This window comes from Plasmodium sp. gorilla clade G2 (assembly GCF_900097015.1).
Source record: "Plasmodium sp. gorilla clade G2 genome assembly, chromosome: 14".
NCBI classification, from domain to species: Eukaryota; Apicomplexa; class Aconoidasida; order Haemosporida; family Plasmodiidae; genus Plasmodium; species Plasmodium adleri (nom. inval.).
Genome location: NC_041706.1, coordinates 1,415,701 through 1,434,271, shown reverse-complemented (window position 1 = coordinate 1,434,271; position 18,571 = coordinate 1,415,701). Strand labels below are relative to the sequence as shown.

The window sequence follows — 18,571 nt, the reverse complement described above, 5'->3', positions numbered from 1 at the left end:
TAAATAAAGAATGTTTATTTATTTATTTATTATTTCAAATATATAATTATATAAAGTCTTTGAAGACCACACAAATTAGAATTATTAAAAAACAAAAAAAATATACAAACATATATATGTGCACATTTATGTGCTTTTCTTATTTGTGTACTTTTTAAATATAAATATATTTAAAAATATTTGAACATATAAGAATATATTACATATATATGTATATATATTTTTATTTGTTTTAAATTTTCAATTGCTTTAGATATTTATTTAAACATATAATAATTGTATAAATTTAATAATTTCATTCATATATATATATATATATTTATATAACGTATTATTCTTATTATATTTTATTATTATTATTTTTTTTTTTTTTTTTGTATATCAATATAACAACAACGGAAAAAAAAAAAAAAAAAAATATTTTTTTTTTTCTTATTATTTTTATTATTATTATTATTATTTTTTTTTTTTGTTGTTGTTTCATTTATATATTTCTTTATTTAAAATTTTAACAGTTTTTTAATTTTTTTTTTTTTTTTTCTTTTATTATAAATTTATGCCTTTCTATATTTATAATTTTGAATGGGCATTTTAATAATCTACAATTTTGAAAAAAAAAATATATAACTTTATATATATACATATTTTTGTCATATAAACTTATTGGGTGACATAATTATTTCCTTTCTTAATTTATTTGTTTTATTTAGTTTTTTTTTCTTTTTTGTACAATCATACCTCTTTTTAAAATAAAGAAAAGGAAATTATATATATATATAAGAATTATATTTTAATATGAAACTATATATATTTTTTAGTAGCACAAATATGTATTTGTGTATATTTTTTACTTATATATAAAATTTATATATAATAAATTATATTTATAAATGAATCATATTTTTATTTTATTTTTACTATTAGGTATTATATATATATATATATATATATATATATATATATATATATAATATTTCTTAGATTTTTACATTTTTTTATTTGAAATATTTGTTTCTATGCATACACACTTAAATATATTTATACAATACATTTTATTTACCTATAAAAGGGTGTAACTTGTGTATATAGTTAAGCTATTTGAAATACATTTATTAAATTATAAAATTATATAATATTAAAAAAATATATATTTTCATATATATAGTATATAAGCATTTTATATATATATATATTATTAAATATATAACATAATAATTTTGTTATTTTTAATCTGATCATAATTTAATAACTGTTTTTACTTAATGTATTTCATATCTTGCATAGGTATAACATATACATATATGTAATATATATATATAAATATATTATATATGTTTATTTATTTATTAATATAGTATACACCTTTGTAATTAATAATATTTTGCATTCATATTATATATATATATAAATACATATATATGTATATATAATAATATTGTGTATGCAATAATTTGTCAAATCATATATATATATATTATACATATTTCATTTTTTTCTTTTTTTTTTTTTTTTTTTTTGTTAAACATATAATACTTGTCCAAAAGAAAAAAGGAATTAATAAAAAAAAAAAAAAAAAATGAAAAAACAATATATTTTTTTTAAATACACAATTGTTATTTTCGTGCTAAATTTTTATTAATAATATGATTTTATTATATATAAATTTTACACCTTATTAAGTTATATAAATATCATTTTATATATTTATAATATATTGCTTATATAATAATATACCACTTTGATATATTTACAAAATTGTTATTATGTATGCATTATTAAAAAAAAAAAAAAAAAAAAATTATATATGTATTATTATATTATATATATAATAATAATAATACATGTAATGTATATTACCTTATAGTATCTTTTGTTAGATATTATGTAAATATTCATATATTGTTACTATTTGAACACACTTGCATATTTTAATATTGATATATGATTTTTTTTTATTTTAATCCTATTCATTTAACACAAAGATATTATATATATATATATTATTATGTACACATTAAAATTTTTTTTTTTTTTTTTTTTTTTTTTTTTTTAAATATATATATTTTTTAACACATAATTATATAATCTTTCTTTTTCATTTTAAATATATATATAATATATATTTTACATTTTCATAATATAAATAATAATGTGAATTTTTATATATCATTTGTTATGTACATAAAAATTTATATACATTAATATTTTATAAAAAATGATAAAAAAAAATATAAACCTTCTAAGATAAGTATACTTAAGATATATTGTTTATGAAATTGTCCATGAAAAAGAAAAATATATATATTGTATTTTTAAGTTTAAGATAATTCTTTTAAATCCCTTCATTTTTAAAATTTTATCAAAATACAGAATATATGATAAAAATAAGATATTAAAATAAATAGAATATATGTATAGTTCTTAATATAAATTATTTTATTTATTTTTTTATTTATTTTTTTTTTTTTTTTTCATTTTTGTTTGCATGATCTTGTTAAATATATTATTATTAATTATATATATTATATATGTATATATAATATGTTTAGAATTTTATATTATTTTCTAGAAAGATATATATAATTCTGTTATTTTATAACTTAATTAATTTGTCTTTTCTCTATTATTATATTTGTGTACATTTTTTCATAAATTATTAATCTAATTTATTGTCATACTATAAATAATATTATCAAAATATTACACTGAATAATAAATTATATATAAATTTTTTAATTATCCAAAATATTATAATAACATAAATATATTTGTATTTATACTTGTTAACAATATGTTATTATTTTAAAAGAAATACTTTGTTATATAAATTATATATACATATATATATATTTATAAATATATAATTTTTTTTATTGTTTATTCAAATAAGATATTAAAATATATATATATATATATATAATATATTTGTATACGTACGTTTACATATCTATTTATTTTGTTTTTTATATACCAATCATATATATATTATACAAATAAAGAGAGAAAAAAAAATATATATATATATATCCAAAAAAAGAAAGAAATAATTCTGTCTTTCAATTTATATATTTATTATATATATAAAGCTTAAATGTAAATTTTTAATTTGTCTAACTTAATTGACTAAAATATATTATATATATATATATATAACTTTATTAAACATTATAAAATTAGTGGATAGTTCAAAAATTATTAAATATTATATATACACATATATATTTTATTTTACCAAAAAAAAAAAAAAAAAAAAAAAATTAAAATAAAACAAATAAATAAATTAATATATAAATAGTAATAATAATAAATAATATTATAATAATAATTGATTTAGAAAGTATAAAAAGTAAACGACAAAGAAATAAAATACACACAAGAATATATTGGATTTTAAATTAAATGTAAAATAAGAAAAGAACGTAATATATATATTCTTTAATATTATATATTGATGCATATTCTTTAGAAATACAATATACATATATAAATATATCTATTAACATAATAATATTAGAATTAAACAATATATTTATAATTATATAAAAAAAAATAAAAGAAAAAAGAATGAGTGATAATATTAAAAGACTACCATTACCAGCAGAAAATGGAGAAATTAAAAAGACTGCATCAGGAAGATTAAGTGATGATGGTATTAAGAGAACCCCATCAGGTAAACCTATACAAACAATGTATGTGTTAAATAGAAAGGGAGAAGAAGAAGATATATCCTTTGATCAAATCTTAAAAAGAATACAAAGGTTATCATATGGTCTACATGAATTAGTAGATCCTGCTAGAGTCACACAAGGTGTAATAAATGGGATGTATAGTGGTATAAAAACCTGTGAATTAGATGAATTAGCTGCTCAAACATGTGCATATATGGCTACAACCCACCCTGATTTTTCTATATTAGCTGCACGTATTACTACAGATAATTTGCACAAAAATACTAGTGATGATATTGCAGAAGTAGCTGAAGCTTTATATACTTACAAAGATGTTAGAGGTAGACCAGCTAGCTTAATTAGTAAGGAAGTATATTATTTTATTTTATTACATAAAGATCGTTTAAATAAAGAAATAGATTACACTAGGGATTTTAATTATGATTATTTTGGATTTAAAACCTTGGAAAGATCTTATTTATTACGTATTAATAATAAAATTATTGAAAGACCTCAACATTTATTAATGAGAGTTTCTATTGGTATACATATAGATGATATAGATAAAGCTCTAGAAACATATCATTTAATGTCTCAGAAATATTTCACCCATGCAACTCCTACATTATTTAATTCAGGAACGCCCAGACCACAAATGTCTTCTTGTTTCTTATTATCGATGAAAGCAGATTCTATTGAAGGTATTTTTGAAACTCTAAAACAATGTGCTTTAATTAGTAAAACTGCAGGAGGTATTGGTGTAGCAGTACAAGACATAAGAGGACAAAATTCTTATATTAGAGGTACCAATGGAATATCTAATGGTTTAGTACCTATGTTAAGAGTTTTTAATGACACTGCAAGATATGTAGATCAAGGTGGAGGAAAACGTAAAGGATCTTTTGCTGTTTATATTGAACCATGGCATTCAGATATATTTGAATTTTTAGATTTAAGAAAAAATCATGGAAAAGAAGAATTAAGAGCACGAGATTTATTTTATGCTGTATGGGTTCCTGATCTTTTTATGAAGAGAGTTAAAGAAAATAAAAATTGGACTTTAATGTGTCCAAATGAATGTCCAGGTTTAAGTGAAACATGGGGTGAAGAATTTGAAAAATTATATACTAAATATGAAGAAGAAAATATGGGAAAAAAAACAGTTCTTGCTCAAGATTTATGGTTTGCTATATTACAAAGCCAAATAGAAACAGGTGTACCATATATGCTATATAAAGATTCTTGTAATGCTAAATCTAATCAAAAAAATTTAGGTACTATTAAATGTAGTAACTTATGTTGTGAAATTATAGAATATACATCCCCTGATGAAGTTGCTGTATGTAATTTGGCATCTATAGCTTTATGTAAATTTGTAGATTTGGAAAAAAAAGAATTTAATTTTAAAAAGTTATATGAAATTACTAAAATTATTACCAGAAATTTAGATAAAATTATAGAAAGAAATTATTACCCAGTCAAAGAGGCAAAAACATCCAATACTAGACACAGACCTATTGGTATTGGTGTACAAGGATTAGCAGATACATTTATGTTATTAAGATATCCATATGAATCTGATGCTGCAAAAGAATTGAATAAAAGAATATTTGAAACAATGTACTATGCTGCTTTAGAAATGTCTGTTGAATTGGCTTCAATACATGGACCATATGAATCCTATCAAGGAAGTCCAGCTAGCCAAGGAATATTACAATTTGATATGTGGAATGCTAAAGTTGATAACAAATATTGGGATTGGGATGAATTAAAAGCTAAAATTCGTAAACATGGTTTAAGAAACTCATTATTATTAGCACCTATGCCAACTGCATCTACTTCACAAATTCTTGGAAATAATGAATCCTTTGAACCATATACTAGTAATATTTATTATAGAAGAGTTTTAAGTGGAGAATTTTTCGTTGTTAATCCTCATTTGTTAAAAGATTTATTTGACAGAGGTTTATGGGATGAAGACATGAAACAACAATTAATAGCTCACAATGGAAGTGTTCAATATATAAGTGAAATACCAGATGACTTAAAGGAGTTGTACAAAACAGTATGGGAAATTAAGCAAAAGAATATTATTGATATGGCTGCAGACAGGGGTATTTTTATTGATCAGGTAAAATTAAAATATAATACATAATACATATATATATTAATAATTTATGTCATTTGTTTTATAACTATATATTTTGTTCACATAAGTACATTTATATTTATATTTATATTCATATTTATATTTTTTCCTTTTTTGTAGTCCCAATCTTTAAATATTTATATTCAAAAACCAACCTTTGCAAAACTATCAAGTATGCATTTCTATGGATGGGAAAAAGGATTGAAAACGGGAGCTTACTATTTAAGAACCCAAGCAGCCACAGATGCTATTAAATTTACTGTTGATACTCATGTTGCAAAAAATGCAGCAAAACTCAAAAATGCAGAGGGAGTACAAATTACAAGAGAAGTTTCCAGAGAAACAATTTCAACTGAATCAACCGTAACTCAAAATGTATGTCCTTTAAGACGTAATAATGATGAACAATGTTTAATGTGTTCAGGATAAATTTTTCTTTTTTCTTTTTTTTTTTCTTAAAATAAAAACAAATAGGTGTATACATGCTACATTATATGAGTTTATATTATAGAATAAGTATCCTTTAGTTATAAAAACAAAAAAATATAAAAAAATAAATAAATAATAAAATATTGCAACTAGAAATAGTAACAAAAAAAAAAAAAAAAATATATGAAAATAAATATAAAAATTACTAAAAAGGATTTTAATATAAAATTATCTAAAAAAATAAATTCACATATATATATATATATATGCAAAAATATTACTTTTTACTTTTTTTTCTTTTTTTACTTTTTTTTCTTTTTTTTTTTTTTTTTTTTTTTTTTTTCTTTTTGGACTTTTTACATTTTCCTTTTTTCGAACAAGAAAAATTTTCTTATCATTTATAGATATTTTTTTATAGATATTTATTTTATTGTTTTTTTTAATTTGACAAATTATCAAATTAAATAAAATAACTCTAAAGTATCTCAAAATATATATATTTTATTATTATATGGAAGCATATATATATATATATATATATATAATAATATTATAATCTTATTTATAATACAAAACGTTATAGCAAATATAATGTATTCTTGTAAGATAAGTGGTATTTATATATAATAAATATAATATATATATATATATAAACTATTTTTTTATAAGGTTATGTTTGTCCATATTTGACTTTCCACAATTTGGGCAAATGTAATCCTATAAAAATAAATTATAAAATAAAATAGTAAATTTTCATATGTACAATAGCACATATATATATATATATATATATATTTATATATCACTTTTGTTCAATTTATATATTTATTATATTTGATTATTTTCCCTTATATGGTTAACTTACGTCTTTTAAGAATTTTTGTTCTCTTCCTTTGGCTGGATAAATTACCAAATTACATTTTACACACATATATTTAAATAAATTTTCGTCATTATTTTGACTACCTTTAAGTATGTCTTTCTTTCCTTTGATTAAATCCTTGAAAAGCAAACCTATTAAAATTTGAAATTATAAACACAGAAATGTTTCACATATATATATATATATATATATACATATAATATATTTATCAAAGTATTTAACCTATAACGGAACAAAAAGTAAATATGGTTACTGCAATATTAAAAGGGTTAATATTCTTATATATGTTATTTCCTATTTTTGATATGTTTGAATGCAACTTTTGCAAATAGTTTTCTTCCTTTGTTATATTTATCTTATTATGGCTTTTTAATATGTTTGTATTTGGATATATATTTTTTAATATATTATTATTTATATAATAGATATTTCTCTTAATTTTAATTGATGATATTGTGTAAATAATGATTACAATAAAGATATATATTAATAAACACACCCTCATTTTTTTTAATTCTTTTTTCTTTTTTTTGATTTTTCTTGATTTCTTTTTTATTTCTGGTTATTGTATTATCATAATATCATTTAATAATAACAAATATACAAAGATGTATAAACTTTTCCTGTTATTATAATATATATATAATATTTTTCATCTTAATTGAATAAACAAATAATTATATCATAACATAAAAAAAAAAAAATAAAATAAAATAAAAAAGAAGCACGAATATTTAAAATATATATGTAGGTATTATATATAGATATGTGATAGATTTTATATTTTATGTTCAAATTTAAAAATATATCTAAGATTTTTATCATACATTCTTATGAAGAAACAAAATAAAATTGAAGCATATAATTATATTAAAATGTGCTTTCTTATAAATAAATAAATAGATATACGTTAAAACTCATTGGTACTTCTCAAATTTTTTATGCTTTTTTATTTTTTACATTTATTAAAAATATTCTTTTACAATATTTTAAATATACGACGAAAAATAATGTTACTATTATATTGTATATATATATATGTATATATATATATATATATATATATATTTTTTTTATAACAATAATGTATGAATTATAATTATATCAATTATAAATATTTTTACACCCATAAAAAAATATATGTTAAAATAATATATTCAAACATTTATTTATGCTCACAAAATGTTTTGAATATGACATTGTATAAACAATATTTTTATTAATATATAAAAAAAAAAAAACAAATAAAAATTAAAAGTCTTTAAAAGATAAATGGGACAATTCCTTTTATCGTCATATATATACATATATATATATAAACATTTTAAACAATAAATTATTCAAAAAAATTACATATATATATATTATATATGTGTGTATATATACCTAAATATTAAAAATGGATAAAAAAAAAATATATATAATTTATATTAATGAAAAGATTGACATTTTTTTTTTCATCGAAATTATATAAATATTAATAAGGGCTTTCAATCCAAGATATTATTCGTATATCTCTTTATTTCTGTAGAAGCAAAGTATACAAAAAGAGAAATGAAAAGAAAATATATTTATACATAATATATATATATATACCTATATTCATATATACATATAAATAAATATTCATCTGATATATATATATATATATTTGAAAAAAGAAATTTAGGTAAAATAACAAATTCTTAAAAACAAAAATAATAAAATATTACAAAAAAAAAAAAAAAAAAAAACAAATTAAAAATTAACAGTTAAAAATTAATATTCCTCTAAGTTGAGTGATCTTAAATCCTTAAGATTATTACCTGATGAACTAAATTTATAAAAATCATCTTTATTAAGTATTTTTGACCATATTAATAAATCACCTCTCATTAGACCTCTCCTAACGATTTGAGATAAATTAAAACCATTTTGCTTAACAAAATATAAGCTATCAGTATTTAAATTATTGGTAAAAACTTTTAATTCATTATAATTTTGTTCATGTGCAAAATTTTCTAATTGTTTTAATAATCTGCTACCGATTCTCATTCTTCTCTTATCTTTTTTAACAACCATACGAACAAGTTGCGCAATTGAATTATCACCTTTAAATGGTACTATACCTACACATCCTACAATTTTTTTGTTTAGGACATTTTTATTAAAATCTTCTTCACAATTTTTTTTGCAATTAAATATATTTCTACTTATTTCATTAAATCCTGATGAAACATTATTTCTGGTTTCTATAAAGTGTCTATTTGATATTTCATTAATGTTATATAATAGTTTATTTTTTTTTTCGTTCATGTAATTTTCATTATTATCGTTATCATCATTGTTACTTTTTTTATTTGTAAAAAAACTAAATTTTTTTAATTGATTATTCTTATTCTTATTATCATTATTTTGCTCATTACATGTGTTATCATTTTTTTTTCCCTCAACAACATTCTGCGTAGATGATGTATCTTTTATATTTTCTTTAACATTAACTTTTTTATTTTGATTGTTGTTATTATTTTGATCATTGGAATTATAACATACATTATTATTATTATTATTATCGGGTGTAGTATTAGAATTAATGTCTTTTTTATCATCTTTATTATTGTCTTTTTTATCATCTTTATTATTATCTTTATCATCCTTTTTACTATCTTCTTTATTATTATTGTTAATATTGTTTTCCTTATTTTCTTTCACATTATCTAAAACTTTATTTTCTTTATCATTATTATATTCATCTTTTTCTAAATTAGTTTTAAGTAATTTATGATCCACTTCTCCATTCTTTTCATTTAGTGTGTTATTATCATTTCCTTTATTATTATTGGATAATAACTTTTCCTGTTCTTCTTGTTCTAATAAAATTTTTTCTCTTTCATGTATATCACTACATGTTGTTCGGCTAGCTGAACCAAAATTACTATCGTAAACTTCAGCTACCCAAAAATTACATCCTTCCACGTTAATGTAACTCTTATACAAATTTTCCAAATCTGGGCAATCATTTCTTATATGATTTAAGAATTCTAACTTGGCTCTTATATATAAATATATTAAAAATATTATAAGAAAATAAAATATTTTCTTTAAATCCAAAAAGAATATATAATTTATCACTATAATAACTAATAAATCATAAATATGTTGTATTGACCAATATATAACTGCTGGTAACGTTAAAGAATTAAAATGATCATACAACAATTGTCTCACTTCATTTATATCTTTTTCTTCTAATTCTCTAATTGATATTATCGCTTCCGAAAATTTTCCTTTATGCTTATCTGTTGAGAGGGAGAAAAAAAAAAAAAAAAAAAAAAAAACATGAAAAAGGATAAAAATTATATTTATATATATATATATATATATACATATATATGTTTTCCATAAATTTTCCATTTTCACATGAAAAAATTATTCTTCATATTTACATATTATATATATTATATATGTATGGTTCTTTTATTTATGAAATATATAATTACTCATCAAAACTTGAGATATAGTATTTGGTGTATTTTCTTTCTGCTTAAATATATTCATCTTTAAGTTCTTAATATATTTATATTATAATATAATTATTCTATTTTATTTTATATTTTTTTATTTTTTATTTTTAATTTAATACAAGAAATTTTTTCCTATATTAAAAATAGATTATTCATATGAACAAATAAAAAAAAAAAAAAAAAAAAAAAAAAAAAAAAAAAAATATTCCTTTTTCAAATCCATTTATACATCCATAAAAAAAATGAAAATATATTTTTTCACTACTTTTTTTATATGTACATTATTCAATTAATAAAAATATTTGATACCATAAATCCTCTTTTTTGAATTATGTAATATAAAATATAAATATATATATATATATATATATAATAATATATATATATAATTTTTTTTTTTTTTTGGGGGGGAGGGGAATTATACATATAATTATTTATATATTTATATTATTTTTAAAACAAAGAAATTTTTATAATGCATGAGGATATATAAAAATATATTATAAGGAAATATAAAAAAAATAATATATTATTTTATGAATGAAAATAGAAAAAATAAAATAAAAAATAATATATAAATTATATATAAGATAAAAAAAAAAAAAAAAAAAAATGAAGGTATGCACGGAAAAATATGTACAGTAAATTTCATTAATATATTATATATATATAAATATATATTTATAATAATATATGATACTGTATATAATACATTTGTTAAATATATTGTATACATGTATATATATATAATATATTATATATATATATATATATATATATTATATTATAATATTTTTGTATATAAATTATTTTAATATAAATATACAAATAAAATATGTATATTTTGTGAGTCGCTTTATCCTTTTTTTTTAGGTATATTTATTATATTATAAATATTATTTATTTATGTATGCATGCTAATAATTATAACATAACAAATTTTATATTTAAAAAATAAAGAAACATATATTCCCAAAAAATAATAATATAAACATACACTATAATATATATATTATATATATACATGTATTTTTATAAAACTTTTATCAATAGGTATATTTACAATAATGAAAATAAAAAAATAAAATAAATAATATTTTATTCCTTCTTGATATTTTTTCGTATAAATAATAACCATATACATATTGTTTATAAATATATACCACATCCATCAACAGTTGAAAATCCTTAATCTTTTTTTTTCAAAATATATATATATATAATTATATAATTGTAATTGTTCAGATCATGAATAAATAATAATATAACTTTATAAAAACAAGTGAATTAATAAAAAAAAAAAAAAAAAAAAAAAAACAGGAACATATTGTCAATTTATATATATATATATATATATATATATTTATGTATGTATTATATTCTTTTTATATATATAAATTAAAATCAGTGCATATTTTGAAAAATGTCCTATATAGGTACACTAAAAAATTAATTTAAAACATTAGGATATAATTGAATATATACTTTATATGTGTGTTTCCAATTATAAAGGGAAACACATATAAAGAATAGAATAAATAATATAATATAAAAAAGTACACCTTCAAATAATTTGTACTAATATATCTTCTGTATTATATTTTTATAATTTTTTCAGATTACTTAGTCATTAAAAAAAATATAATAATAAAATAGACTCTCTTTTATTTGAACTTGAATATATAATTATACATATATATATATATTTATATATTTTTATACCATTGTAATTTTTCAAGTATATTTTTATATGTTATTTGTATAATGGAAAAATATAAAAATATCCTTGAAAAATTAGAATGGTATAAAAATAAGAGCTCTGAAAAATATGAATTCGGTATATATGAAATTGACAAAAGAGAGGTATTTATAACTACTAAATATTCTTATGGTTTTGTAAATAATAAGCCCTTATTACCTGGTCACATATTATTAACTACTTTAAAAAAGAAAAAACATTACAATGATTTAGATATAGAAGAAATTATCGATATAAATTTATTATGTAATTTTATGTGTTATATTATGGGGAAATTATTTAATACAACTGATTTCTCTATTGCTATTCAAGATGGTAAAGAAGCAGGACAAACAGTTGATCATGTTCATATTCATATAATACCAAGGAAAATTAATGATTACAAAAATAATGATAATATTTATAAAGATATGAATAAAATTAACTTAGGATATGGAAAAAATATTATATGTACTTCTTGTAATAATACTATTAATGTATGTTCTCAAAATGAAATAGAACAAAATTTTAAACTGGAAGAATTCAAGTAAATTTTAAATATAACATATATATATATATATATATATATATATATATATATTATATTATATTATATTTTTTACATTAATAATTTTTATTATTTTATAATTTGAATATTCATTTTCTCAATGTTTTATATAAAATCCTCTTTTCATAATAATTTTATCCAATATAATATATGAATTTAACAATATTACACTTTCTTTTATTTTATTTTATTTTTATTTTCTTTTTAGTACATCTATTAGATCAATTGAAGAAATGGAAGAGGAAGCTAACTTAATTAAATCATATATAAATGAAAATTTCTCATCTTAAAATTATAAGAATAAGGAATGATAAGTTAACACACATGTATATATAATATGTGTAAGAATTATTTTTTTTTATTTTTTTTTTATTTTTTTTTTTATTCTCTTAAAAATAAATAAATAAAAAAATATATCTCTCGTTATTTTATTTCAAATAATATATAATATTCATTTTTTTTCTTTTTATCTCATTTATTATAATATATATATATATATATATATAATTTCTTTTTGTGTCAAACCTATATTTTTAAGAATCCTAATAACAATTTATAATCTCAATATACTTTTCATTATTTATATACATTTATATTATTTTAAATGATATATTTTTATATATAATATAAATTTTATACATATATATATATATATATATATATATATATTTTTGCTTCTTTATATATTATTTATATCTCTTAATTGACATATAAAACAACCAAATATATAATAATAATATTATCCCATTTAAAATATACATGTATATATGTATGTATATATATCCATCGTAGCATAATTGTAACTATAAAAATATGGCATACTAATATAAGTTCCTTCTTATATATTCAGAATATATATGGAAAAATAAAAAAATATATACATATATATATATATATATATATATATATAATGTTTTAAATACTCAAAAATGCAAGGCTTGTTATTATTTATGTTAATAATTTGTATAAATTTTTGTAAATGTACAAAAATTATAACGAGATATAATTTTATTACAAACAAAGTCAATATAAACAGATATAAAAAAAAAAATAATAATAAAAGCCAATTATATTATTCCAATAATGAGCATCACAAGTATAGCATAAATATACCTTCTTTACTTTTATCTAAAAGAATTATATTTTTATCATCACCTATTTATCCTCATATATCAGAACAAATAATCTCCCAGTTATTATATTTAGAATATGAATCTAAAAGAAAACCTATACATTTATATATTAACAGTACAGGTGATATAGATAATAATAAAATAATAAATTTGAATGGTATAACTGATGTAATATCAATAGTTGATGTAATTAATTATATATCTTCTGATGTGTATACTTATTGTCTAGGAAAAGCGTATGGAATTGCTTGTATATTAGCTAGCAGTGGAAAAAAAGGTTATCGCTTTTCTTTAAAAAACTCCTCTTTTTGTTTAAATCAATCTTATTCTATCATACCCTTTAATCAAGCAACCAATATCGAAATACAAAATAAAGAAATAATGAACACCAAAAAAAAAGTAATAGAAATCATTTCTAAAAATACAGAAAAAGATACAAATGTTATTTCAAATATATTAGAAAGAGATAAATATTTTAATGCAGATGAAGCAGTAGATTTTAAATTGGTTGATCATATACTTGAAAAGGAATAAAAAAATAAATAAATAAATAGTATTATTTTTTATTATTATATAATACTATATTGTATATTATATTATATATATATATATATATATATATTTATTTATATGATATTTTCTTTTTTTTTTTTGTTATATTATTTTATATTTTATATTTTGAACATCATCTTATTTTTTTAAATATCGTATATAATTTATAAAGAAAGCATATCAAAATGTTAATAAGGCGTATATTATTTTCAAGACATTTTCATTTGCCAATTTTATGTAAAAGAAATATATTAATAAAAAATGATATAACACAATTTATAAAAAGAGTATATTTTAATTCCATGCAAAACAATAACAATGATAAAGATGATAAAGTTAAAAATTTAAATATTGAAAATAATAAAAATGAAGAATATGCTCATACTAATGAAAATTGTGATAATATAAAGAGCTCATTCTTTAATGATATCCTAAAAAAGCATGATAAAAAAAATCCTCATGTCATCCCAAATTTTATCATTGATTATTTCAATGAAGGAAGTACTAATGATAAAAAAGAAATATATATAAACGAATATAAAAAAGTACTACTTGAATATATACAATATAAGAAGGAAGTTTCAAAAGATGGTTGTAATAATGAAAAGATAAAATTTGTAGATATCTTTTCTATGCTATATTTTTGTTATATGGAAAGAATATACGATTTGGACTTTTTGACAGAACTGAGTAAACAATTTGATAATATATATAAAAGTAAAGATACCAAAGATTTATTAAATAATGTAAATATAAAATATTTCATGATGATGTTTTATTATTTTTCTTTTTTAAAAGTAGAAAATGGAACATTAGATAATATCTTAAGAAATTTTATAATAAATAATGAAGAGGTAGAACCAATACTAATTTATAAATATTTTGAATGTGTTAGTTTATTTAGTGATATACATGATAATAATAAAATTGTTCCTATTATAGAAATATTTATAGAAAATTTTTATAATTTTAATAATTACTTTTTGTTAAATATATTACAATTCTTATATAAAATTAATTTTTTTGATAAGAATATCTTTTCTCTTTTAACCAGAAAAATAAACAAAAATGTTTATGAACAAAATGCAAATCTTTTTGAAGTATGTATGTTATCACGTATATATGCTTTATATAAAAATGAAAATATAACATTTAATAATTATTTACTTGATGATTTAATGCAAACAATTACTAGACATGAAGACAATTTTCAGAATGATGCATTACATGAAGAAGATGATAACGAGCATGACAAAAAAGTTGACACACAAAAAAAAAGTTCTAATATGAAACAAATAGATAACAATAATGAGGATGATATAGATCAAAATGATAATTCTAATTCTATAAATGTTAATAGTCATAATGATATTAATGATAATGACATAATACATAATTTATATATAAACGAAATTGAAAATATAAATAGAGATAATTATATGCTATTTAAAAATAGCTTATATAATGATGGATTAAATTTTTATTCATTCTTTTTAAATTCAAAATCATCAAATAGAAATATATTCAAAAATAAAGAAAATATCCATATTGAAATTAATAATGATAAAACAAAATCAACACCTGAAACTTTATATATGTCACAGTGGGATAAATTATTTTTTTTTGAAGATTATAAAACGAAAGATATAAAAAATGAACCATTTGTTAACATCAACAATAATAATAATAAGGAAAATATACATATTGATAAATATATTAATATGTATAATAATTTTATAAGAGAAAATTTGTATTATGAATTTAACTATCAAAAAATGATTGAAGTATTTAAAAATATATGTAGTCATTTGGATAATACAAAAATTGAAATATACATAAATAAAAAGGATAATATTTTATTATTTAATAATAATAAGATATGTCCATATAAAAACAAACTCTTATTTATAGATAATTATTATATTGGTCATATATTCTATATAATTGATTCTATGTTATCATTAAATATGCATCATAATTCTTCAGATTTTAATAAATTACAAAATAAAGTTCTTAATTTGATAAAAAATAATGAAACATATATAATTCAAAATTTTGATAGTAAAGAAATTAAAAGTGTATTAATATTTTTAGCACAAACAGATAGATGTTATAAGGAATCATTTATATATTCTATTACTCATAGGATTATTGACTTATATATAAATAAATTATGCGATGCAAAAACATTATCTATATATTTGTATAATCTTTTAGCATTTACAAAACAAACAGTTGTTAAAAAAAATAGATTTAATCATACTATTAGAAATGTTGTATACAATAGTTATCTATGGTTAAATAATAATAAACATCTATCTAATGAACAAGATCAAAATAAAAAAAATATATTTTATAATAATATAAAAGTTAAAAATTATACACTTTTGCAAATTTTATCTATATATGTTTGTAAAAATGTATACTTTATTAGCTTACCAATATTGACATCCCTATTAAGATCATTTTCTTATTTATCATTTAATGATATTAATTTTTATAATGTATTTATACCCTTATTCATGAAACATATTACGTATTTAAAAAATGTGGATATTCTGAACATAACACAAGTATATAAAAAAATAAATATATTTACACATCAAAATAAATATATGTATATATTTATTTATACATATTATATATATATATATATATATATATATATATTTTTTTTTTTAGGCATATAATAGACAGAAAATTAAAAATAAATACTTTTATTATTTGTTATCAAAACAATACCAAAATACTAATTCTAAAGACACCAAAAAATCCAATGTTCAAATTAAGTTAATTGGATAGCCAATACTATAATTAGAATATTGAATCATCAGGTTAATTTATTTTCTCTATTGAACAATATTTATATATGACAAGAACAAAATAAAGATACTATAGAATAAAATGACATGAACCATTTAAACACACCCTTTATTCCTTTTTCTTTCTTTTTTTTTTTTTTTTTTTTTGTATACAAATATATATTTGAAATAATTTTTTTCAACATATTAAATTATTCACATTATATTCCTCAATATTTATTTAAATATACATTTTTATAATTTGTTTCTTTATATCAAGATTTTTAATTCAAATATGCTAATATAATAATATGGTATATATATATATGTACATATTTGTGTATGTTTTTATACATAAGTATGTTGTTATATGTATATATTATAAAATAGTATAGAACAAAAAAAAAAAAAAAAATTAATACATTATCAACATAGAATAAACCATTTTTTTTCTTTATATTATTACTAATTATTATTTTTAAGAAATATTACCAAATCGAAATAATATTATTTTATGTTTTCATTATTTACTTGTTTTTGTTCTATTTTCATATAAAAGAATAATAAAGACAAGATAAAAAAGTAAAGAAAAAAAAAATATATATTAATTTTATAACAAATTATTTATTCAACAAAAGTATAAATTATGATTTAAAGAAAATTCAAAGTCTTTCAGATTTAATAATTAATCTTTCATATATATATATTTTAATTTATGTATAAAATAAATATCATATTCCTAACCTATAAAATTACACCCACAATTTTTGATTTAAAAAAAAAAAAAAAATAAAATAAAATAAATGAATGAATAAATAAATAGATAAATTATTATTTTACACATGTTTTTCTATTTTCTATTTATTGTGTTTAATTTTATACATTGTATTTTTATTTGAATTAATTTGAAGAATTCATTTAGAATTATTTCAATTTTTTTTTTTTTTTTTTTTTTTTTTTTTTTTTGTTATAAATTCATAATTATTATATATAAATATTTTAACATTTCTTTGAAGAAAATATATATATATATATATATATTATATATATATATGATTTATTTTTTTATTTTTTATTTAATTTCCAAATTTTAATTTTCCACCTTTTTGTACCTAAATTTTTTTTTTTTTTTTTACTTATTTCTGCA

The 18,571-nt window shown here is 17.4% G+C and overlaps 6 protein-coding genes across 6 annotated transcripts; 4 read left to right on the top strand and 2 right to left on the bottom strand.

Annotated features, from left to right (window-relative positions):
• Positions 1-3,564: 3,564 nt before the first annotated feature.
• Positions 3,565-6,246, top strand: PADL01_1437200 (ribonucleoside-diphosphate reductase, large subunit, putative; the record flags this gene model as incomplete). The annotated part of the gene is made up of 2 exons (XM_028684650.1): positions 3,565-5,799; positions 5,938-6,246. The coding sequence occupies 2 exons, from the start codon at positions 3,565-3,567 to the stop codon at positions 6,244-6,246; spliced, it is 2,544 nt and encodes an 847-aa protein (XP_028540707.1).
• Positions 6,247-6,900: 654 nt separating this feature from the next.
• On the bottom strand, positions 6,901-7,634 carry PADL01_1437100 (conserved Plasmodium protein, unknown function; the record flags this gene model as incomplete). Its single annotated transcript, XM_028684649.1, has 3 exons — positions 6,901-6,963; positions 7,112-7,260; positions 7,352-7,634. The coding sequence occupies 3 exons, from the start codon at positions 7,632-7,634 to the stop codon at positions 6,901-6,903; spliced, it is 495 nt and encodes a 164-aa protein (XP_028540706.1).
• A 985-nt stretch (positions 7,635-8,619) lies between these two features.
• Positions 8,620-10,666, bottom strand: PADL01_1437000 (N-acetyltransferase, putative; the record flags this gene model as incomplete). Its single annotated transcript, XM_028684648.1, has 3 exons — positions 8,620-8,654; positions 8,935-10,407; positions 10,609-10,666. The coding sequence occupies 3 exons, from the start codon at positions 10,664-10,666 to the stop codon at positions 8,620-8,622; spliced, it is 1,566 nt and encodes a 521-aa protein (XP_028540705.1).
• A 1,730-nt stretch (positions 10,667-12,396) lies between these two features.
• Positions 12,397-13,228, top strand: PADL01_1436900 (histidine triad protein, putative; the record flags this gene model as incomplete). The annotated part of the gene is made up of 2 exons (XM_028684646.1): positions 12,397-12,917; positions 13,147-13,228. The coding sequence occupies 2 exons, from the start codon at positions 12,397-12,399 to the stop codon at positions 13,226-13,228; spliced, it is 603 nt and encodes a 200-aa protein (XP_028540704.1).
• A 639-nt stretch (positions 13,229-13,867) lies between these two features.
• Positions 13,868-14,605, top strand: PADL01_1436800 (ATP-dependent Clp protease proteolytic subunit; the record flags this gene model as incomplete). Its single annotated transcript, XM_028684645.1, has 1 exon — positions 13,868-14,605. One exon carries the CDS (start codon positions 13,868-13,870, stop codon positions 14,603-14,605), a length of 738 nt encoding a protein of 245 aa, XP_028540703.1.
• A 203-nt stretch (positions 14,606-14,808) lies between these two features.
• Positions 14,809-17,425, top strand: PADL01_1436700 (conserved Plasmodium protein, unknown function; the record flags this gene model as incomplete). Its single annotated transcript, XM_028684644.1, has 2 exons — positions 14,809-17,196; positions 17,306-17,425. The coding sequence occupies 2 exons, from the start codon at positions 14,809-14,811 to the stop codon at positions 17,423-17,425; spliced, it is 2,508 nt and encodes an 835-aa protein (XP_028540702.1).
• Between the last annotated feature and the right edge of the window lie 1,146 nt (positions 17,426-18,571).